This window comes from Octopus sinensis, linkage group LG8 (assembly GCF_006345805.1).
Source record: "Octopus sinensis linkage group LG8, ASM634580v1, whole genome shotgun sequence".
NCBI classification, from domain to species: Eukaryota; Metazoa; Mollusca; class Cephalopoda; order Octopoda; family Octopodidae; genus Octopus; species Octopus sinensis.
The window spans coordinates 19,172,957-19,198,083 of record NC_043004.1 but is presented as its reverse complement, the minus strand read 5'-3'; the positions used below and the strand labels follow the sequence as shown (position 1 = coordinate 19,198,083).

General features: G+C 34.8%; 1 protein-coding gene across 1 annotated transcript in view; it reads right to left on the bottom strand.

Annotated features, from left to right (window-relative positions):
- Positions 1–25,127, bottom strand: part of LOC115215171 (calcitonin gene-related peptide type 1 receptor-like) — a 159,047-nt gene that overhangs the window by 75,488 nt on the left and 58,432 nt on the right. The window contains exons 5-7 of the mRNA XM_029784351.2: positions 13,520–13,667; positions 12,039–12,189; positions 4,753–4,801 (exon numbers count right to left, since the gene is read on the bottom strand). Of these exons, the coding sequence (XP_029640211.1) occupies positions 4,753–4,801; positions 12,039–12,189; positions 13,520–13,667 (348 nt within the window). The remainder of the gene's footprint in view (positions 1–4,752; positions 4,802–12,038; positions 12,190–13,519; positions 13,668–25,127) is intronic.

Sequence of the window (25,127 nt, the reverse complement as noted above, 5' to 3'; positions counted from 1 at the left end):
TCACGTCTGACTAAAAGTCCTGGTGAAAGGCACAGGTTGGGAAACAGATCAAAAAAAAAATTGAGATGGTTGGAGAGGAAGAGATAGGGAAGAAGGCATAGTGTGGTGAAAGAACGGAATAAGGATAGACAGTAAGTAGTTTACAGAGCTGGACAGAGAGAGAAATTGAAGAATGTAGGTAAGATAGGAGGGGTGGGGTATATGTAGAGAGATAGACAGATAGATAGATAGATAGAGAGAGAGGCAGACCATAGCTGAGGAATGTTTCTGCAAACAAGAGAATATGTGTGTATGTGCATGTATATATATATTATATATATATATACACATGCACATACACACACAAACACACACACACATATATATATATATATATATATATATATATATATACATGCACACACACACACACACACATTTATATATATATATATATATATATATATATATAGATAAGAAAGTTTGTTTGGTGAAGCACGTGGGTAAATATATAAGAAAATAGTAAAGTGTGAAAAAACGACAGAAGGCTTAAATGTTAAAAAATATATATATTTGTGTCAAAATGTCTGGAGAATATTGGAAAAATTTTTTTCCTTTCCTTAAAATGACATAATTTAAAAATTTTTAAAGAAATTACCGGTTTCGCGTGTAGCTTTTCAAATTTCTTGTGACGTTATGTTTATATTGCATGCAGTTATCGTTGTATTTATTTTCAGGAGATTTCTAAATAAGGGGAGGTAGTGAGTGATTTCTTCCGGTGTAAGGGAGATAATCGCTTAAAATTTTTTTTTTTTCCTTTTCCCTTGTTGATTTCTCTGTGTCAGTATGTTCGGATGGTTTTTCCCTTTCCCTTGTTAATTTCTCTGTGTCAGTATGTTCGGATGGTTGAGTCTGGGTTTGTACTTTTCAATGAAGAATGTTTCCTTGTTCAGTCTCATTTGTGTTGATGATCCGAAAGCACATTGGTAAAATGGGAAGATTAAAAATTGTGGCAGTAGTTGTTTTGCGCATTTCTCAATGTGCTCACTAAAAGGTATCATTCTATATTCTGGGAATGCAATCTGTTGTCGATGCAGTGTGCATCTACGCCTGAGTGATAGTCCCGTGGAACCCACGTAGTCTTGGTGGCAGCCCGAGCATTTAATGACATAAATTATGTTTTCAGAGGCACAAGTAAAGTTAGATTTGATCTTGAATTTCTGTCCCTCTTTAAAGAAGAATTCTGATCCTTCCAATAGGTTAGGACATGTTGCACAGTTCGATCTACCACATTTTTTTACTTTTGCATCCGTAATTTTAGAAGACAATTTTGCCTTTGTGAGAATCTTTTTAAGTGATTTAGGCTGTTTGTAGCTTTTAATGATTTGGTGTATGTTTAGAATTTCCTTTAATTTTGGGTTTTTATGAAGTATTGGTAAATACTGGGTGATGATGGTGAAGGCTTCTTTGTTTCTGGGGTTGTATGTAGATATGTAAGGTAGTATTTTCGGGGAAGGTGTGTTGTTGTGTTGAACTTTTCTTAAAGTTTCTATGTTGATTTCTGTTGCAACCACGCTAGACCTAACAGGGAACTAGCTGACAGAGGACGCGTCTATGAAAGAAATTACACCAAAAACAGAACAAACCAACAACATCCTAATACCAGACCCAACCACCATATAGCACAATACGACACTAGGATAAGAAATACACCACACACAAATCACTACTACCCCATGAACCAAAACTACTGGTCCCCACTTAACACAAGACAAACGCAAAGAAACACTATGTCAAGCAACATCCCACATACAAGAAGTTCGAAACAAAAATATTTCCCATACAGAAATTTTACACACACCACAAGCATTAACAACCATAGATTCCCACACACACACAACGATCGGAGGCAACAATACCACCACTCCCCCGACCAAATACCACACAACCTCACAGACAACTCATACAAACAAAATTACACCCAACATTTTTTAGCCAGGGACCAGGGACACCAGGACACAGGCTGGAACCTAGTAATAAGGAAAAACCGAAGATAATCAATCTTTCAACCAAACCTCTTTCTAACATAAAAATTGACATCCTCGCAAAAGGGCTCAAATTCACACCAACTCCACGCAGAGCAAACCTAAATGAACTCAAGGATAATATAACAGAATTTTGCAGAAAATTAAGACTAGCAGAAGCATCAAACAGTTTCAATACTGAAGATGAATCACTAGTCAAGAACAAAAGTGAACACATCCCACACAGAGGAAGAAATAAAGATCTTGACGAATTCTGTAACCACATTGAGAACTTCCCCTACCATACTATACATAAACAGAAAGCTAACCCAAATTTTAACACTACACAATGGAAAGAACTGATAGAACTCCAAAATGATGAAGATATAACCATTAAGGAAGCGAACAAGGGAAATGCAGTTGTAATAATGGATACATCATACTACAGAAATCTTGTAATTTCCTTGCTTGATGAAGACCTACATTATGAAAAAATTACCAACTACACCCCACAAAAAATAATGAAAACTCTATCTTCACTAATTAAAACCCATGAAAAGGAACTGACAACCAAAGAGATTGATTTCCTAACAAACTTTAAATGCAAACCTAGCCTTTTCTATGGTCTGCCAAAAATTCATAAAAGTCAAGTTATAAATGAAACCATTAAAAAATCACCAAAGACATACATACACACACCTAATCCGGGGGACCTAAAACTACGACCCATTGTAGCTGGCCCAACCTGTGAAACACACAGACTAAGTCTACTTATGGACATCCTCCTGAAACCCTTCCTTAAACATATCGATAGCCATATCAGAGATGACTTAGATATGTTAAACCACCTTCCAAAAAAAACCAAGGAAGAAACAATCCTGGTTTCATTTGATGTAGTCAACTTGTATACCAGTATACCTCACAATTATGGACTGGAGGCAATACAGTTCTGGTTAGACCAATTTCCGGAAGAAATACCAAAAAGGATCAGTAAGGAATTCATTACTAAATCAATTGAATTCATCCTACACAATAACCACTTCATGTTTGACAATACATTTTACCGTCAAAAATCCGGAATTGCTATGGGTACAAGGGCAGCACCAGTCATTGCGAACTTAACAATGGGATACATGGAAATAATCATTTACCAGGAATCTCTATCAATCTTTGGAAACTCCCTCTCTCAATACATAAAAGAGAATTGGAAACGATTCCTAGACGATTGTTTCATTCTCTGGAATGAAAACATAGATAAACTCCAAAAATTTAAAAACCTATTGAACAGCATAAACCCAAATATACAGTTCACAATGGAATACAACCAAAAGGAGCTCCCGTTCTTGGATATACTAATTAAAAAAATTAACCTTAAAATAGAAACAGATATTTTTTACAAAGCCACAGACGCCAAAGAATACCTTCTTTTTAATTCATGCCTCCCAAGACACACTAAAACAAACATCCCCTTCAACCTTGCAAGAAGGATATGCACAATAGTGTCAGAACAAAATACCAGGAACTTTAGACTGCAAGAACTCAAAAACACCCTAATTGACAGACATTACCCAGCTCAACTCATAGAGGATGGGATCAGACCTGCAACAGAAATCAACATAGAAACTTTAAGAAAAGTTCAACACAACAACACACCTTCCCCGAAAATACTACCTTACATATCTACATACAACCCCAGAAACAAAGAAGCCTTCACCATCATCACCCAGAATTTACCAATACTTCATAAAAACCCAAAATTAAAGGAAATTCTAAACATACACCAAATCATTAAAAGCTACAAACAGCCTAAATCACTTAAAAAGATTCTCACAAAGGCAAAATTGTCTTCTAAAATTACGGATGCAAAAGTAAAAAAATGTGGTAGATCGAACTGTGCAACATGTCCTAACCTATTGGAAGGATCAGAATTCTTCTTTAAAGAGGGACAGAAATTCAAGATCAAATCTAATTTTACTTGTGCCTCTGAAAACATAATTTATGTCATTAAATGCTCGGGCGGCCACCAAGACTACGTGGGTTCCACGGGACTATCACTCAGGCGTAGATGCACACTGCATCGACAACAGATTGCATTCCCAGAATATAGAATGATACCTTTTAGTGAGCACATTGAGAAATGCGCAAAGCAACTACTGCCACAATTTTTAATCTTCCCATTTTACCAATGTGCTTTCGGATCATCAACACAAATGAGACTGAACAAGGAAACATTCTTCATTGAAAAGTACAAACCCAGACTCAACCATCCGAACATACTGACACAGAGAAATTAACAAGGGAAAGGGAAAAACCATCCGAACATACTGACACAGAGAAATGAACAAGGGAAAAGGAAAAAAAAAATTTTAAGCGATTATCTCCCTTACACCGGAAGAAATCACTCACTACCTCCCCTTATTTAGAAATCTCCTGAAAATAAATACAACGATAACTCCATGCAATATAAACATAACGTCACAAGAAATTTGAAAAGCTACACGCGAAACCGGTAATTTCTTAAAAAATTTTTAAATTATGTCATTTTAAGGAAAGGAAAAAAATTTTTCCAATATTCTCCAGACATTTTGACACAAATATATTTTTTAACATTTAAGCCTTCTGTCGTTTTTTCACACTTTACTATTTTCTTATATATATATATATATATATATATATACAGAACAGATAAAACGACTTTAATTATTGAAAAATTACTTCTTGAAATATTAAGTAATATGTTTATAGTTACCTTTTGACTCGTAGTATTATGTAAATTATCATAAGTGCCAATGGAAGCCCTGTAAATAAGAAAAATATTCATACATAATCGAGAGAAACATTGTTCAAGAGGATTATGGTACTACTGCTACTACTACTACTACTACTACTACTACTACTACTACTACTACTACTACTACTACTACTGCTGCTGCTACAGCAGCTGATGCCCCTACAGTTTCTACTGTTGCTGTAGCCGCTAATGCTGCTAAAAATATATTTGTTTCAGACATCGGGAGAGGGCCAACAATTTTATGGAGTGGTGTTGTTACCCGACTGCATCAACATTACTTGACAGGTACTTTATTTTATCAACCCACAAAATTTAGCCAAATTTGGCCTTGTGGGACTTGAATCAGAATGTAGAGAATCGGAGCTAATATCATTTTTTGTCTGACACTCCAACAATTTTTTTCAAATGATAATAATGATTTCATTACTGACTACAAAGTGTTTACATTATGAAAAAAAAATTATGAACAGCATAGGACAAAACATTCATTGTGTGTGTGTGATAGAGAGGGTTTTCCGTGTAAACAGGTTTAGCGGAGCAATAAAATCAGTAACATTTTTACAACGTATAAGTCTCAACAGGGAGGAGCCGTTTGAGGGGTGCTCATGGGAAACCTCATAAAACCACGGGTGCCCTAATTTCTGGGGCAGGCACCTTTTCTCAGTTCCTTATCTCAGATTCTCGCCACTCTCATCCATCTTTCAATATTCTATCCATATTTTTCTCTTCAACTGACACTTGAAGAAGTTGATAGGAGTTGGCCGAGGAAGAAAGTATTCGTCATCTGCCTCTTCAATCTCGTCTTCCATGCTACTTCTTTCGCCATAGCCACCAGGCATATAAAAACTGCTTGCCCCGCCCGATTAAGAGAAAGCGGTTGGCCGATCTTCACGATGTATTCAGTTGGAAGCCGGATCTCTCCCACACATCGCAGCAGGTGTTCGACATAAATCCACATGTCAACGATGCTCGGGCACAGAACGAGTGCATTGACACATTTTTCTAAGCCAAATTTCATGTTTATTTCTGTGGTAAACCCACGTATTCTCTGGAGTAATGTTTCCAGTTGTTTATTATTTGTAGCGTACAGTTTTAGTTCATCCATATTTTAGAGGTGGCTCATTGTTTTGCCGTAGCAGTTGTATCAGCATCCAGTTCTATTTAGAATGTCAGATGAAGGTGTCAGTGCCAAGCAGAAAAGGAATGGAGAGAGCGTGTCTCCCTGGAATATTCCTTTTCCAATGGGGATGGCTTTGGTTTTTATGAGTCCCTCTTTTGTTTGGAGATATAGGACTCTGTCATTTATTCATAGAGTGTTTTATATATTTTATGATTATTGGTGCTACCTTGTTCACAGTTAGTGTTTGTAGGATCCATGTGAGGGGAATACTATCAAAAGCCTTTCTGTACTCGATCCAGACCATACTTAGACCTTCTTTCTGCGGCAGTCTTATTATTATTATTATCATTATTATTATTATTATTATTGCTATTATTATTGTTGTTGTTGTTGCTGTTGTTGTTATTATTATTATCATTGTTGTTGTTTTTTGTATTTCACCCGTTAGTAAGTTCTGAGTTCAAATTCTACCGGGTCGACTTTGCTTTCATCCTACTGATATTAGAATGGAATTTAGACTCAAGAAGCGCAGAATAATCTACCTAAAAAGAGGCAAGGAACAATCCCTAGCAGGGATAGAATTAAGGAATAGAGATTTGATTAAAAAAATTGAAACGGAATCGATTAAACAAATTGAAAACTTATCGATATATCACCTCCCTCCAGAAATGCTGGCCTTTTGCCAAAATTTCAAGCCATTATTAACTCCGCCTTAGCGAAGGCAGAGATATTGTTTTCAGACATGTTTGTTTGTTTGTGGTCAAGATAACTCAAAAACCGTTTGGGTGGATTTGACACGAACTGATTAGATTTTTGGATCGATGAGGTACCAGACAAGGATTCTGGATTATTTTTTTTTAATATTTTCCTTACTTTACATGTATGTGTAAAGCTTCACATATTTCTCTTGTACATGCACACATATATGCACATATACTCACACATTTTCAGCATTGAGCATTACCACCCTCTTTCCATTGTACACACATAAACACACACACACACACACATGCACACACACAAACACACACACACACAAACACACACACACACACGCACTCAAACACACCTCTTGTTTGCACACAAATAAAATCACACTTCAAACACCGTTTATCGACTTTTTCACTCCTCTCGTTATTCCTCTATCATCCATTCCTTTCTTATTCATACGACACTCTCTTTGCCATTTACCTCCTCTACCTATACCTCTCACTCCGGCTTTATTATATATATATATATATATATATATATACAAATATATAAAAAGACAACGCTCATTATTATATTAGCAGATTATACATATATTTTATTACTTTACAGTATACTTACATATATACATAATTTTATTTTTCGATCTAAAACTACAGGATTACGAAAGGAAAACTGGAATTTAAGAGATGAGAAAACCAAAAGGTCTCATGATACTCATTGAAGGATTTTGCTTCATACATTCTCATTTCAAAAATCATCTCCAGCTAATCGCTGAGAGATGATTTGCACATTCAAACAGGCATGCATAATTGGTGTTGCGTTTGGCGGAGGTTTGCGCTCTCTGAGTGCCCTTGTTGTTGTTGTTGTTGTTCTTCTTCTTCTTCTTCTTCTTATTATTATTATTACTATTATTATTATTATTATTATTATTATTATTATTATTATTATTATTATTATTATTATCATTATTATTATTATTATTATTATTATTACTACTATCTTTATTGTAATGATGATATTGAGGGTTTATAGATAAAGGACAAAAAAATACTCAACAACATTGAATAAAAAAGAAATTTTAAAATCTAGCAACAGCAAATGTCGTTGGGAAAATCTCTTAGAATAAATAATTTATGTTTATCTGTTTTTCCTTGTGAAAGCTTTATAAATATCTCATATTTCATTTTCGTTATATATCTTGCAGGATTATAAAACTCACGTCCGTTGACAATTATGCTTCACTTGTGCCTACATACATACATACATACATACATATATGCACACACACACACATATATATATATATATATATATATATACATACACATATGCATACATATACGTATGCGTACGCATGTGCTTGCATGTGTGTGAGTGTGTGCGTGTGTACGTGCGTGTGTGTGTATTTCTGATTTTTTGTGTGTATGTGTGTGTGTGTAGCTCCCAACCATTATTTATGTTAAACACATATATCCCTGTGCTAACTATGCATGCCTGTTTGAATGTGCAAATTATCGGACATCTTTGATGTGATGAGTAACTATGGAGGTCAGAGGACATACTGGAGGCGAACCTTTATTAAAAATTCCAGTTAATCAATGGGTTTGTGTCGTTGACGAAGAGAAGGGGTTTTAGGAGTATATACTAGTGCTCAAATAAAAGTATTAAATTATTTATATTTTGGGGTTACGCATTTGTCAAATTTTACAGTTGTCTTTCAGATAGAAACTACATTCAAGTCTCTTAGTTTCTAAGTTTTATATACTATCGAGTATTTAACTAGGATAGTTCGGGTAAATAATAAAATAAACGCTTAAATTTTCTGAAGGAGAGTACATTAAATTTAAGGTGGTGTTATTGTTTCGTTTCAGATAATGTCTGACCGAGCAGAGCAATAATCAAAGTCGTTGATCTTGTAATCACTCCGTCGTTTATTAAGTTAGAATTATCTAGAACTACATTAACCAGAAGGTGTAATATTTATGAATATTTGGTTCTGTCTAAAGTAAATTAAGCAACTACATTTTTATTCTCTGGAGGCGCAATGGCCCAGTGGTTAGGGCAGCGGACTCGCGTTCGGAGGATCGCGGTTTCGATTCCCAGACCGTGCGTTGTGTGTGTTTATTGAGCGAAAACACCTAAACGCTCCACGAGGCTCCGACAGGGGGTGGTGGTGACCCCTGTTGTACTCTTTCGCCACAACTTTCTCTCACCCTCTCTTCCTGTTTCTTGAGTAACGCTGCGATGGACTGGCGTTCCGTCCAGTTGGGGGGAACACATACGCCACAGAAACCGGCAAACCGGGCCCATGAGCCAGGCTAGGCTTGAAAAGGGTGACGTTATTTTTATTCTCTCACTGACCTCATTAATTTGAAGTCTTAACACAGATTGCTTGCATAGTCAAAGCGTCTGTAAACAAGTCGCAAACCATGAGAGATTGAGTGAAATATTCACTAAACGTATTTTTGAAACTGAGATTATAATAACTGTGATTGTAAGAAATGTAATCTAGAGGCGGGAAGCTGGAGGTAAATAGATGTCCAAAGAACGTGGAAATACGTACTTAATACGCAAGTAAGTGACTTAAATGTTGCTAGATATTGATGATTCCTTTCAAAAATAAAGGAATGGTGTAAGAATAATATTTGAGAGATTCGGTGGGGAAATAACTTATTGGAATATATAATTACAAATTGGTTGAAATCAAGAGCATTTACACTAAATTTCATGTGTTTTAAATATTTATAATATCATCCGTTGGCAGTGTAGCTTTTAATTATTTGGTTGCGATTTGATATTAATGCATAAACAGAGAAAAATAAGAGGCACTTGCATGTTACTGTGATGGCTCCACACAGGCGTACCATTGTTTGGGTAATTTAATTAAATAGATCTGAAATATTTTTACTACACTGGCAGTGCCTTATCAACTCAGCAAGTGCGGAACAATTATGACAGTTATAATAACAATAACACTTCAAACATCATCCCATAAATTATACATTATTAAAATGTAAACAAAGTGTATCTATAAATAAAATGGGAAATAGGTCCCACTGTGACTTCAGTCGCTAGAATAAGATCCTTGGTACAGAAGACAAATCGTAGCATTTTCAGATTCAAACGAAAGGGTGTAGTTAATGGAATAAGCTGTATTATAATACTAGTAATTCTTTTAGCGGCATTGGATAAATGACAAAGAAAACAGACTTGATTGGTTGTTGAGCTTTCAAATCTATAATTTATAGCACGCGAACTAATGTAATATTTTCGAATTAGTTTCTTCAATTCATCAGGTATAATCGATTTTAGCATAGATATTATGATGGTTTCATGGTCAATCTGCTCTATTGTTACCGTTTTCTTTCCTTAAATGTTTTATAAGGGAAGTGATAACAATAATTAAATACGTCCATTAAATAGAAGACATAAGTTATTTTACTTCCGATAATGCACGAAAATATAGACCTCATTTTGAATCCCAAGTGTGATTCCATAGTTTCTAGGTTGAGGCTTTTAGCACGCCTGTGCAATTATTCATAATTAATACAAATAGTACGTCACTAAAGAATTTGATTGAGAGTATGTATATATATATATACATGTATACATACATATATACATACATTATACATAAATACATACATACATTACTACATGCATAGATATACATGCATGCATACATACATACATATATATATGTATATATGTATATAGATAAACATATATATGTATATTTATCTATCTATCTATATATATATATGTTCATGTATGTATATACACACACACACATGTATATATATATATATATCAGAAAGAGAGAGAGAGGGAGACAGACAGAACAAAAGAGCAAGTATATATATATGAAATAACCTTCAGCCATTAGAGAAATACATGTTTGCTGTCAATTACAGTAACCAAAATGTGTATTTAGAGGAAGAAATAATCTATTCGTGCGCGTCAATGTATTGATCTGTTAAACATCGTAGAACGATCATTTACACTTCCGTTTAAATCATGTGTAGAATTAATCTGCCGACCGGTTTAACACGAATATCTGTCCATGGTGTGCTCTCAGATGTATCCATTGTATCACAAGCTTTGTGGTCAGATTACCGCTCTCTCCATTCTCGAGGGTCCTGAAGAAGCTGATGGGCGCTGCACCTCCCCCTGACACTAATCCATTAAAAATATATTTAAAAATCACAACTGGTGTCTCTAGATGAGAGAAGTAGTAAAACGGTAGAGGAGACTCCTTGTTTGCTTACTTACAATGTATACGTTCTAGTTTTGTTAGGGTCAATAAAACACATATTAGAACTAGCACAACAGCCCATATAGCTATTTGCACGTGGTATCATTGAAGAACTTCATGTAAAATTTTGATTAAACAAACCGTGAAGAGATTTCCTTATGAGCTTGAAACCAAATCATTTAATTTTTGTTTCTCATACAACCGATCAAGTAACGAACGGAGTACACATGATAAATTTTAATCGATATTTTTGAAACAAAAATTATATTAGACATTCCAGAGATGAGAGTAGTAAAAGAGGTACGATATGTGACAAAACGTAAATGCGATGCATTTTCGATCCTTCCTTATAGCCATTTATTACGATTTGTTATGTTAACAAATTTGGGAAGGGAAAAATATACTTTGCATTCTCGTCTAAAATAAAAATGCTTTCTTCTTTGGAGAAAATTAACATGTGTCATACATGCATACGTGAGTACGCATGTATGTCATGCACAGCGACACACATGTGTGCATATATATGTAAATGCACAATCACTATGCTTGAAATGTTTAAATTTCAACCTTGTCATTGTTACATCTGTGGTAAAAGAGGATAAGGTGTGTGCGTGAGTACATGTGTGTGTGTGTGTGTGCGTGTATGTGACAGTGCACGTGCGTGAATGGATCGAATCTGACTTTTAGAATAATGCAAATATTCATAGTAGAGCTTTAAGAGAGGAGAATGGATGAGTCAGTAGGGTATTGAACAAGCAGTTGAAAAAATCTATGCTCCATATCCTGAACTGACAATTTGTGTTCAAGGACATGAAATTCAGGTCAGTTCATATGGGTCTGCTTAGTACGTTGTCTTATATGTAAAGTAAGAGGATTATAAATTGGTGAGTGTTTGATTGTCTTGTAATGCTTACTGTGAATATTTCTGGAGAAATTTGTCTGCATTACATTGATGACAACCAAGTGACAATTTGGTCCAGCAAAATTGGGAGCCCCATGAAACGATTGACGTTCAACAGTGTTGTGACAGCTTTTAAACGTCAGCAAAATTCTCAAGATAATGTACTATGGATTATTTACTGTTATATTGATTTTTTTTTCACTAAGTATTCTTCAACCCATCTGTATGTGTGAATGATAAATTATTTATTTACTCACCCCAAGCAAAACAGTGATACATGTACATTCGGCGAGGTGGTCGAAAGCAGTTTACAGTCAATTGATGTAAATGTGATGCTTCACAGAACATCCAGAAGTATGTAGCTGAGTCGAAATAACGATGCAGTATATTCAATGAAACACACTCGAACTAAAATAATGACACAAGAGAAAACGCTTAAGAAAACTAAAATTACATTGCATGCATTTAGATATAAAGGATAGAAATTTAGAAAGTTAGTCAGTGAACATTTGAGTGGGCTGAAAGCATTTCGTTTGAAGCTTACAACATCGGTTGTGAACTACCTGTATATTGTTTTTGAATTGAAATAGCGTATAAATTTAACAAAGGAATCTTATTAATTTATTGAGTAGTAAAATATATTTTCTTTAAAAAAGAATTATATTGGCATGATTAATTTATTTTTGTTAATTTGCAATAAAATAATTATGATAGCCTGTTCTATGATTAAAGTATACGATTATTACCTTTTATAACGCCGTTAACGTAGTGAGCCAACATATTTAAATTAGTTATATTTTAAGAGAACAAAGAGAAAACAAAATCATTAGTTTAATGAATAATTCTGGTCAAAGAAGATAAGGCAGACAACTTCAGCATTTGAAATAAGTAAGATTTATTAAAACACTGAGTGTCGATATGCAGTAGGGAGAGAGCCTGATCTTTGGCAATAAGGAGACAAGTTCGGCCATGTTTCAACATTATTAGAATTTTTCAATGAATTTTTATTAGTATTGACTTGATCGGAACTTACACGGTCTTTTTTTTCAAAAAAGGGAAGAGATTTGGCTGCTGTTTCTAACAAATACTGCTGCCATGTAGTGTCTGTATTATAGATTTGTTTATATGTGCGAATTTCGTATGGTACACTTACAGTATAATCTTGGTGGGCATACAGCCCACGATGAAAATGTTAGTTTATTAAAAACCTCCCTAGTCTTTCCTAAGCACAAATTGTATGAGGAAGCGTTGTACAGTGGAATGGAGAATACATTATCCCACATGTCTTCAGATAAGAGGTTTTCAACTTACACCTTACTCCTAAAACACCACAGAAAATTAAAGCAGAATTTGTCGCTAAATACACTCTGATCATGATGCAAACGTAACAGTCATTTGAAAACGCCCAATATTAGTAGGAAAAGTAGACGCATGCCTTTTATCATCTCCCATACAAAAAATTATATAAAGTGGAACCAATGTTTATAATACTGTAGTTCGAGTATAAAAGACAAAATTGTAGGAAACCGAAAGAAGCAACCCATTTTCTAATTTACTTTGATTCTATTTCAATTTACTTCAACAACTTCTCCATCATGTACAGCAATAAGACTCTGGATAGTGCATGGTAAACATATGATATTTCATAGAAATACTGAATTTAATAAAATGTGTTATAATTAGTTCAAACAATAATTATTGAACATGCGTTTCGTTGAAGATATGGAATCGAACTAACATTGTCGTTGGTAGAGCTAGATCGTTTTGGATTGGTAAGATTCTGATATGTGAAGATTGTGTTGATGAGAAAAAGCATCACACTAGCCAGGAAGAGTGACGTGAAGAAACTGATGTGAATCATAATTATCATCTCTCGTCGAAGAAATCTGTAAAACAAGAAAAAAGAAAGAGAAATATATAAACGGTGTGGAAATATCATTTAAATTTACATGTAATATGAAGCACTAATTCCACCTGGGTTGACTTTGCCTTTCATAATTTCGAAGTCGATAAAATAAACACCTGTTGAGCTCTAGGGCCGAGGTAATCCACTTAACCCCTTTCCGAAAATACTGACCTTGTGACAGAAATTTGAACCCAATATTATATTATAGTTAAGATAAGCGAGCTGACAAGATCGTTAGCAAAATGCATAGCAGCATGTCGTTCGTCTTCATGTTCTGAATACCATGGAGATCGACTTTCGGATGGTCGATGTAATCGACTTCCTCCTTTCTTGAACTTACTGGTCATGTGCCAAAATTTTAACTCAATATTGTATTATAGAATGCAAGTATTGGATTGAAAAGACCTTTTAGGTAGAGAAACTGGAAAGACGTGGAACTGAAACCCAAATCTCTTATGAACATAACAAGCTTTCTGCCATTAGACCAAAGAAATCCTTCGAAATTCTCAGTCCATTTTCGAGATTTCCCATACTTGTGCGACTATGAGTAATTTGGTAAAAGTTAAATAATTTTATTTTTACTATTTTATGCATATCGTATTTCCTACTATCATCCTAATATTACTGTAGATATATATTCATTTGAAACATTCATTAACTTTGATGTGAGTAATACTGTATCAAAGAAGCAGGTTCGAACTTGCAGATGAGATTTTACTTTGTCAACTGAGTTTAACTGAAATATCATCCCTTTAGAAAACAAAATGTTTCTGTGGAGTTCCATTCAAGGTCTGAGATTTTAGAATCGATAATGTATTATGGCTGAGTATCAAATAAACACGTTCGGTGTCAATCAGTCAATGTCTTTTCTCTGCTACCTCGTTTGTTACTGAAATGATTTCTGCTACTCTGTACTTGTTGAAGCTATGCCATCCTCATCTTATGAAGCAATTTCTCTACCTCTCATTATCACTACTCTCTTTTCTTTTCAAAATTTCTGCATTAAATACTTGACACCCACATTCTTTCCTTTCTATCTACTGAAAATAACCAACAAAGCAAGTATTGTCTTCAGTTCTTGGACTCATAAGGCTGATTACCTAATTTCCATAGTATATAACTAACTCAGATCACAACATTTCCTCTGAATGAGATATCAGACTGTCAGACTGCGACGCGGTTATTCGCTTATAGTTGAGTGGACTGGATCAATATGAAATGAAGCGTTTTGCTGAAAAAGACAATGCACTCAACCTTGGAATCAAAATCATGATCACAACATCTTAATCACTAGGCCGTGTGCCTTCATTGAATAACCAATAACAAGTTCTTAAAATATAGACATGCAACAATTTTAATTTCTCTAGCTAGATTTCTCTAAAGGAGTACTTTAAAAAAGCTATGAGGGTTGCTACTCCTGCTAGTGGTTAAAATTTATTTTAACCACAACCATATTATCTTCTAAAAAGAAAAAACAAATATAAAGCAACACTATATTTAATAAAACATTAGAGTGTAGACAATGGCAAAGTGAACTAGGTGCAAGCATACATGACCGTGTGAATGTTATGTTACAATGAATTGTTGCTGTGAGCATAGTGTTGTACATTTACATGTCTATGACCCTAAATTTTGTTTAGTTTATATCATCTCTTTGGTCAAAATCCTTTGTGATTAACGCAAAAAAGTCTATTCATAAACAGCACACTAAAAGAGTATCTAAGGAAAATATTCATTAAAATAACATTAACTATTCTAGAGTTTTTTTTTATCTCTGGTTACGGTCAAATACTTTGGACAGATACATTTTCATGCACATATACATATGATAATGCTTGAATTTTCTAAGAAAAAGCACCAAATTTTGAGTTCTCTATGTTCAATGTACAAGCAATACAGTAAAAATTTGTAAGACATTCCAAAGTTTCTCCATTTGGGATTCTTTAAATGAATATATGCGCGCAGATGGTGTATGTATTTACAAGACACATATGAAAAAAGTAATCAAGCATGCACTTACACATACACACGCACAAACTTTTAGGTACTAAAGACACATGTTCACAAAGAATATAAGGGAAAGAGCATGCACCTATATTTATATGCAGACACTAAATGAGGCACATATTTTCCAAAGCCTGGGAGCTGTGATAATTCGCTAAGTTTTGGCATCTATAGATGGATGCATAGATGGACGGTCAGACAGACAGACAGATGGATAGATAGATAGATAGATAGATAGATAGATAGATAGATAGATAGATAGATAGAGAGATAGATAGATAGATAGATAGATAGATAGATAGATAGATAGATAGATAGATAGATAGATAGATAGATAGATAGATAGACAGGTATGCTTATGTAAACCTATTGCTTCTTTACCTCCACCCGCCATCTAGAGGTTACGTTTGTATATTACAATGTATGTACGAGTGTTTCTGTGTGTTTTTGTGTAAAGGTTGTCCTGTATTAAGCCTCCTTCAACTATGTAACTATTATTATCTTATTACCCTTTCACTGACTGTTAATTCCAGAGTTCCTCACTCGACTTGAAACTCTTATCATTCTCTTTTAATAATCTCTTTCCGTCTCTCTGTACAATGCAAAGCGTGACTGGAGAATTAAATAACCATAACCAACCCGCACTCATATCGGTTATTATGCTATATTATGTTATTATGTTATCAGGGGACCAGGCTCTTGGGAAAAGTTTGAAGAGAGAAAACACCTCAGAATTAAACAGCAGATGCAAATGGAATACAAAGCCAAATACAGAGATGTCAAATTAAGTACAAGATCAGACAAACGTAAATGGGTAGAGAACTTGGCAAACAATGCTGAAAGAGCAGCTAAGAATGGTCAAATGAAAACACTATATGAAATAACCAGAATAATATGTAATGAAAAACCACGTCAACCATCAGGTGTTATAAAGAATAAACAGGGTAAAATCATAACAGATGACAAGGGAAAAAAGACAAGATGAAAAGAACATTTTGAAGAAATATTAAGTAGAGGCACCACCCCACCCAATCCAGTGGACATTGAAAATATTATAATTTCAGGGGTGGAGACCATTGACACCAGCCCTGCAAGCAAAACAGAAAACAAGGATGTAATCAGAAGATTATAAAATGGGAAATAAGGAGGAGTTGATATGATAACACCAGAGATATTGAAGACAGACATTGAAACATCCACAGACAAACTGCACAGTATTATGAATGATATTTGGGATCAAGCGACAATACCCCATGACCGGAAGAAAAGACTGATTGTCAAGTTAACAAAGAAAGGAGATCTATCAGAATGTGGAAACTTTATTTACAGCAAATAAAGTGCTAGGAAGAATCATAATTAACAGGATCCAAATCGGTATTAATAACAATAATATTAGAACAAGCAGGCTTCCTCGAAGGTAAAAATACCACCCAAAAAATATTCATCTTGAGAAACATTATTGAACAGTGTTTAGAATGCCAATCTTCATTGTATATAAACTTCATCGATTTTGAAAAAGCTTTCGATTCAGTTCATAGGGATAGTTTATAGGAAATCATGATGCAGTATGGCGCACCAAGCAAAATTATCAACATAGTCAAATTAATGTACAAAGATGGTAAATTTGCAATACTGAACGATGGTAAAATGACAGAATGGTTCCATGTAAAGACAGGCGTAAAACAAGGCTGCGTTACATCTGGATTGTTGTTTCTACTCGTCATAGTCTGGGTGATGTGGAAGACCAGCATAAATAACAACACTGGGATAAGATGGTAAAGATCTGGATTATGTTGACGACATTGCTTTGCTGTCTTCCAGCCAATCGCCGATTCAGCAGAAAAACCAACAAAATGTCAAGTCTTGCAAAGAGAGTGGGATTAAAGATCAATGAGAGAGTTACGATCTTGCGATTGAACAACAAGATGAAAAGGACATTGAAAACGTGGATGAGTTCACCTATCTAGGTGCAATTGTCAGTAAAGAAGGTGGTGGAGGGAGAGAGATGATAAGCAGAATCAATAGAGCCAGAAGTGCTTTTAGCAAATTTGGACAAAGTATAGCGACCAAAACAATTTGGAAGGGATACAAAAATCAAACTCTATAAAACGCTAGTAAGACCTGTACTTCTTTATGGCTGTGAAACTTGTACAATGAACAATAGTGATGAGAGAAAAATGGATTCTTTTCAGTACAAAGGCCTGAAGAAAATAATGCGGATAGGATGGCCAAACATTATATCAATGGATAAACTCAACAAAACTACCCAAGCTTCCAGGATAAGCCAAGAATTAAAAAGGAAGGAATGGAATTAGATTGGACATGTATTTAGAAAGGAGCACAATAATTATTGCATGATTGCTTTGATTTGGCAACCTGAGGAGAAGAGAAAAGTTTGTCGACCAAAAACCACACGGAGAAGGATAGTGGTAAAGGAATCAAACTGTACGGGCATCATGGAATGCGGCAAAAAGAAATTGCAAAAGAGAGGGATAAATGGAAAACGAGAGTGGAGTTCTTGCCTGCGAGCTGACACGAATAGAATAGATAGATAGATAGATAGATAGATAGATAGATAGATAGATAGATAGATAGATAGATAGATAGATAGATAGATAGATATAGATAGATATACACACACAAACACATACACAGATATATATGCATATAAAAATTTACAAAACAAGATGGAATGGACAGATTTTAACTACTAACGATTATTTCTATGCATCGGTAACAACTGTTAGTTGCTGAGTTTTCCGTATCATACTGTTATATACACAAATATGATCCAGCAGTAGTTGTGTAACCGCAACTCATTAGGGGAATGACTTTGAGAGAACTGCTGAATTACGCCAAGTTTCCCAGTGTTTTATACCATAGGCGCAGGAGTGGTTGTGTGGTAAGTAGCTTGCTAACCAACTACATGGTTCCGGGTTCAGTCCCACTGCGTGGCATCTTGGGCGACTGTCTTCTGCTATAGCCCCGGGCCGACCAATGCCTTGTGAGTGGATTTGGTAGACGGAAACTGAAAGAAGCCTGTCGTATATATATGTATATATATATATGTATGTGTGTGTTTGTGTTTGTGTGTCTGTGTTTGTCCCCCTAGCATTGCTTGACAACCGATGCTGGTGTGTTTACGTCCCTGTCACTTAGCGGTTCGGCAAAAGAGACCAATAGAATAAGTACTGGGCTTACAAAGAATAAGTCCCGGGGTCGATTTGCTCGACTAAAGGCGGTGCTCCAGCATGGCCGCAGTCAAATGACTGAAACATGTAAAAGAGTAAGAGAGTGTAACACATAGACCCAGACAGACATGAGTTATAAAAATACCAACAAAAAAAAAATGAAAAAAAATGAATTACAAAAGAAATAGACCAAAATTATCGATGGAAATAAAATAATCAAAATTATAAATATATATTAAACAGACCTAAAATGCGATATTTTTTTTTTAGCGTAAACATGTCTCACCTTTTATGTTGATAGATTTAACATTCTAAGATGTTAAGAAAAGAAAATATTTTTTCTTCAAAGGACGCGTGGTCACCTTATCTCAAATAGCCCGCCAGGCTACTCGTAAAACTTCAGCTGTTTCGCTTCCCATCACAGTTGCTCAATCAGTCATTAATTGAGGTAAACGCACAGAAAGGGATTAATTCACCTGCACTCAGATGCACGCATATATTCATTCACACGGTGTATACATAGAAACAATTAAATCTACACACACACACACACACACACACACACACACATACACACACACACGCACACACACACACAAACACACACACACGGGCACGAATATACACTCATTTATACATTTATATCTCAATATTTCCTAGGCACATGCTTACATACCCACATTCGCAACCATGTACATGGACACATATATACACACATTTAAGGCGGCGAGCTGGCAGGAACGTTAGCACGCTGGACGAAATGCTCAGCAGTATTTCGTCTGTCGCTACGTTCTGAGTTCAAATTCCGCCGAGGTCGACTTTGCCTTTCATCCTTTCGGAGTCGATAAATAATGTACCAATTACTCACTGGGGTCAATATATATTTCTTTACTACCCACAAGGGGCTAAACACAGAGGGGACAAACAAGGACAGACAAAGGGATTAAGTCGATTACATCGACCCCAGTGCGTAACTGGCACTTAATTTATCGACCCCGAAAGGATGAAAGGCAAAGTCGACCTCGGCGGAATTTGAACTCGGAACGCAACGACAGACGAAATACGGCTACGAATTTCGCCCGGCGTGCTAACGTTTCTGCCAGCTCGCCGCCTTCGACTGGGGTCGATATAGTTGACTTAATCCCTTAGTCTGTCTTTGTTTGTCCCGTCTATGTTTAGCCCCTTGTGGGCAATAAAGAAATATATATATATACACATAATACTGACGATACATCTCGCTTCATTGCGTTAGGAGAAATCAATAGTTTCCTCTCCCACGCATTCCTTAAACACTTTTACATATTCGTTTATTTCTCACTAATGTATATATATATATATATATATACATACCCACATATATTCATCTAAATATGCTCTCATTTTTGTCCTCAGTCATGTACATCTTCCATGTCACTCGACCAATCATTTTCTACTTATGCTATTATATTACATCACGGTAGATATGTCTATTCTACAGTCATTTTAAACTCTCCTAAACTACCGTATCGAACAGATCAATTATTATGGTATTATACAACTTAGGTGGGCAGCAAGGTAATTTAAACATACAAATAATGGTACTGAAAAATTATAATAGCATTTTCGTGTTAATGACGGACATGATTATAGATGCATATAAAGTATTTAAATTTTTGCACAATAAAATCACCAAAATTATAAGTAGATTTTTGAGTAAATAGAGGAGTGATATCATATTGAATATTATATATTCTTTGTAAATTCCAGTATATCTACCACCCCCACACACACACATTTACACAAGCCCATACACACACACACACTACGACTTTGAAGCCAGAGTGCTTTATTTTAGATTGTAGCGTACAGGATGTTTTAACTGGGAGACGGCATGGCTACTTCCCGAAACAAGAGAGTACACACACACACACACACACACACACACACACACATGTATATGTTATGTATATTCATATACAGAAACGTATAGACGCGCGCACACAAATACACGTGCATGTATATATATATATGTACATGAGCACTTGTCAGTGTATATATATCTATCTATCAATATATCGATCTATCTACATACTACCCTCACACAAAAACACTCACTCATGCATATATACACACACACGCTCACTCACACACACACACACGAACACACGCAGAAGCGTGACTGGAAAAGATTATATTTTAGCCACAATATTTCTAAATTCGTAACATGTAGTTAACTTTTAATGCTCATTTCTATATTGGTATTCTTGCTAAAATATATTAAACGCTTTTATTCAATAATTGAACACATATACACACCAAACATTCATTTTGTTTTATGTGTTTGTATGTACACCTTCGCGCTTGTGTGTGTGTAGATGTACATACACACATTTGCATGTGTATATATACCAACACCTTACGCACATAGTAGGCACACATACACGCTCATACATATATACGCACACTATACATACATATATATGCATATGTGTAATTGTATGTATGCACGCCATGCGCGTGTAAACCAGTGTGTATGATATATATGTGTGTGTGTGTGTGTGTGTGTGTGTGTGTGTGTGTGCGTGTGTATTTGTATATGTGTGTATGTGTACGTGTGTGTATAAACACATGGCTTGATATTTGTTATTTTGTGGTTTTATGAATATGTTTGCTCTGATATCTTTCAAGTACACTTAACTTATAAAGAACAGCTCATCTCTCAATGTTTATAGTTTTTCAATGACTACTTTGATTCTGCCAAACCCTCCATACTTATGAAGAGTCTGTTCAAGCTGATAAATAGTTAAGTACTCATATGCCTTGTGGCAAAAGTGCGAAAATGTTAGTAACTGCCAATATAATGCATGCAGTAAAAATAATTCTGTGCACTGGGTAGAATAGAATTAACATTCTTATTATGTGCAAACAATTTCTTTACTTGCTGTGTATTTTAACTTACTTGCTAGTAAATTAAGAGTTTTGGAAAAAATAATGTCCTTTCAAATAAAATTAATTATTCGATACCAATAGGCTTTTAAAGATTTCAATACCTATTTGTATTTTTAAAATAATACAGAGGTATTATTTATTTAGGAAAACGATATCATGTTCAACTTTGGTACCTGCAGGATGATATATGAATCAGACCTTTGTTAATAGAATTGAAGTTAGCTTGGAAACATTTCTATAAATTCAATATCATGTGTCACCGTGATATACTAGCCGTTCGGTTAAATGTCGAACTCTATGAATAGACTTATGGATAAATTATTCAATTAAGCTACAAATATATAGTTTTTTTCCGGAGAGAAATTTCCAAACTCACCAGTTTGGGATATCTAGACTAAAACTCGATATGATATTTAGAGTTAAACTTCAGAAAAGAACCCTGTAATATTTCAATGTTCTAACTGAGTTACATATATCTGGAATGTGTTAATTCACAATATAATTAAACCGGAAGAGATCGTAATATTTCTTTTACGGTATCCATGCACCGTTGCAGAATTTACTTTTTATAGATCAACAAATAGTTCGAAACTAATTTGTGTTTAATAGTATTCGATACTTTTTCTTTTTTTTTTTTTTACATAGATTGTACATAGATTGACAGGGTGTAACAGCTCTGTACAGTTAGCAATTTGCAAATAGCATTAATAACTGAAGAAAAGTAAATTCGATTTGAATAGGAGCTGAAAATAATTGGAAGCAACACGCCTCGTATTTTTTCCTATATGTAGCTCTCCACGATAAAAAAACGCAATTTTAATTCCTTCTGTCATACCTTAGTTCCAAGAAAAGACTGCAGAGTCTTCGCAATTTTGAGACTATTAATCAAACTAGAAGGACGAAAGGCACATGAACAGGACGATGCTTCTATGGAAAGTGACACCAATAAATACTGTAAACGTGTAAATTCTGCCACTCACTTATCACGACCTCTTATTAAATACTTCATCATTTCCGAACATGTCTGCTTCATGTTTGACATCACCAGCAGAGACACATAGCACTTATATAGTGACAAATATCTGAGATTCGTCTCTAGAAAGTCAAGGATTGTCTGTCAGAAGTACTAGCATTTAGTACACAATTCATAATCTAACTTCATCAATCGATACAAAATCTGTTAAGCAAATTATAGATAATAAAAATAGACACAGTAACACCTGCCCCTCTATTAATATACGGCAATAAGTTTCTAATCGACCTTTCTTCATACTTTCTTTGTGATATCAACCACAAAAGAGATAAACACATAGAGTTAGATTGATTTCTTTTGAACAAGTTTCTCGTATTCGATAAATCTTTTGTACAGAATTTTTGTTATAACATCTAAAACAATGTAAGCTATATCATTGTCATAATTAGAAAATGATGTACCCCAAATAATACATATTTTATTTCAAAGTATCAAAAAAATGAAATAGAAAATAGCTATCCATTATCATTTCTCTACCATATATAGGCGAATGTGAAAATGAGCAACACTTGAGCTATCAGGTAGCGACAAAGATATAGTTTCCAGTTGATGCTGTTTCATTTATGTTATAAATTATTCAAACGGAAACTTCATTTCTCCATTTCCATCGCATACAGCAGATTAATAAATAACATAAGATAAACAAGTAAATGGTCATGCCGGTGCCAGCATACTTATTCCTGAGAACCAACAAAAAGTTTTTGAAAAAATGTTACAGATTTTGTGAGCAGAAAGAAGCAACATGTATCTTTCATTCTCTCAGGGTTAATGAATAAATTACGAATCCAGAACGTTAAGACGAGAAACATCGCAGTATATGATCCAGCGTTACGCGTTCTGAGTTTAAATCTCGCCATTTCTGACTAGAAAGACAATCCTTCTTCTGTTAGATGTTGCGACTGACAAACATTAACGGTAACAGAGAAATAAACTTTTGGTTTGATTGGAATATCGGGAGCTATGACCTCTTTGGTTAATTACAAATAGATAGTTGTTAATGCGGTCAGGAATGGGTCTGATAGCGGTAGTACGGTAATAACTTCAACAGCTTTCAAACATATTATACTATCTATTAGACTATCAAAATATAGCCTTAGCAAATACTACTAGGCACAGATGACTTTATATGCATCTCTCTCTCTCTCTATATATATATATATATATATATATATATGTGTGTGTGTGTGTGTGTGTGTGCATACATATATGTTTATTGTTTGTATATATATATATGTTTATATATATATATCTTTATTGTTTATTTACATATATTATATTTATATATATCTATATATATATATATATATATATATATATATATATATATATGCACACACACAACACACACACACAGAGTCAACAGGTGAGATCCAGAGATGCTCAATGTAGAAAGCACGTAGCAGCGCTCAAATGATTTGAACTTACACTCCAAAGTCTTTACCAAGGTCTAAGTCCACGGGATAAAGAGTTGATATAGTAGGAATCCAGGTGAGCTGTTCTCTCACACTCGGTCCACATCCCTTTTCTCACACTCGTTCCACATTACTTTTCTCTCACATTCACTCCCATCTTGCTTTTCTCTCACGCCACATTGCTTTTCTCTATGATGTAGGCAAGTCACATCAATTTGCAAAAATCAAAATCATGTTATACCCTCGGTTTGATAGAAGTTTGCCAACTTCGTTACAGCATTTGTTAGTATTATTTTTTTGATTTCATAGATCGAACACAAATTTATAGGCGAAGTAGATTATAGAAAGTATTGTCTTCCGGGTACATATGACACCAGTTTTAGAAATGCAGTTGACAGAAACCAAAAGAAGCTGACCTTCAAAATTGTTTGAACGCAGTGTATAAGGCTTAACAAAAGACATTTAGAAAGTTAGGCTACAGTTTTTTTCCTCACCCTCGCACTTGCGTGAATTTTATCTTTTTTTTTTCTTCTGTTTCACCTTGCTTCAGTCATTACACTACGGCAATGCTGAAGCAAGGCCATGGAGAATATTTAGTTGAATGTATCAACCCCAGTACTTATTGTTTTAAAGCCTGCTACATATTCTATCGGGAATTTTGGCTGAACCACTAAGTTACGCGGATATAAGCACACCAGCACCGGTTGTCCGGCGGTGGGGGCGGACAAACACACACACAACGACACTCACACAGAAACATATATATATATATATATATATATGTAAGTATATATATATGTGTTTATGTGTGTGTGTATGTATGTATATATATATATACATATACACGACCAGCTTCTTTCAGTTTACGTCTA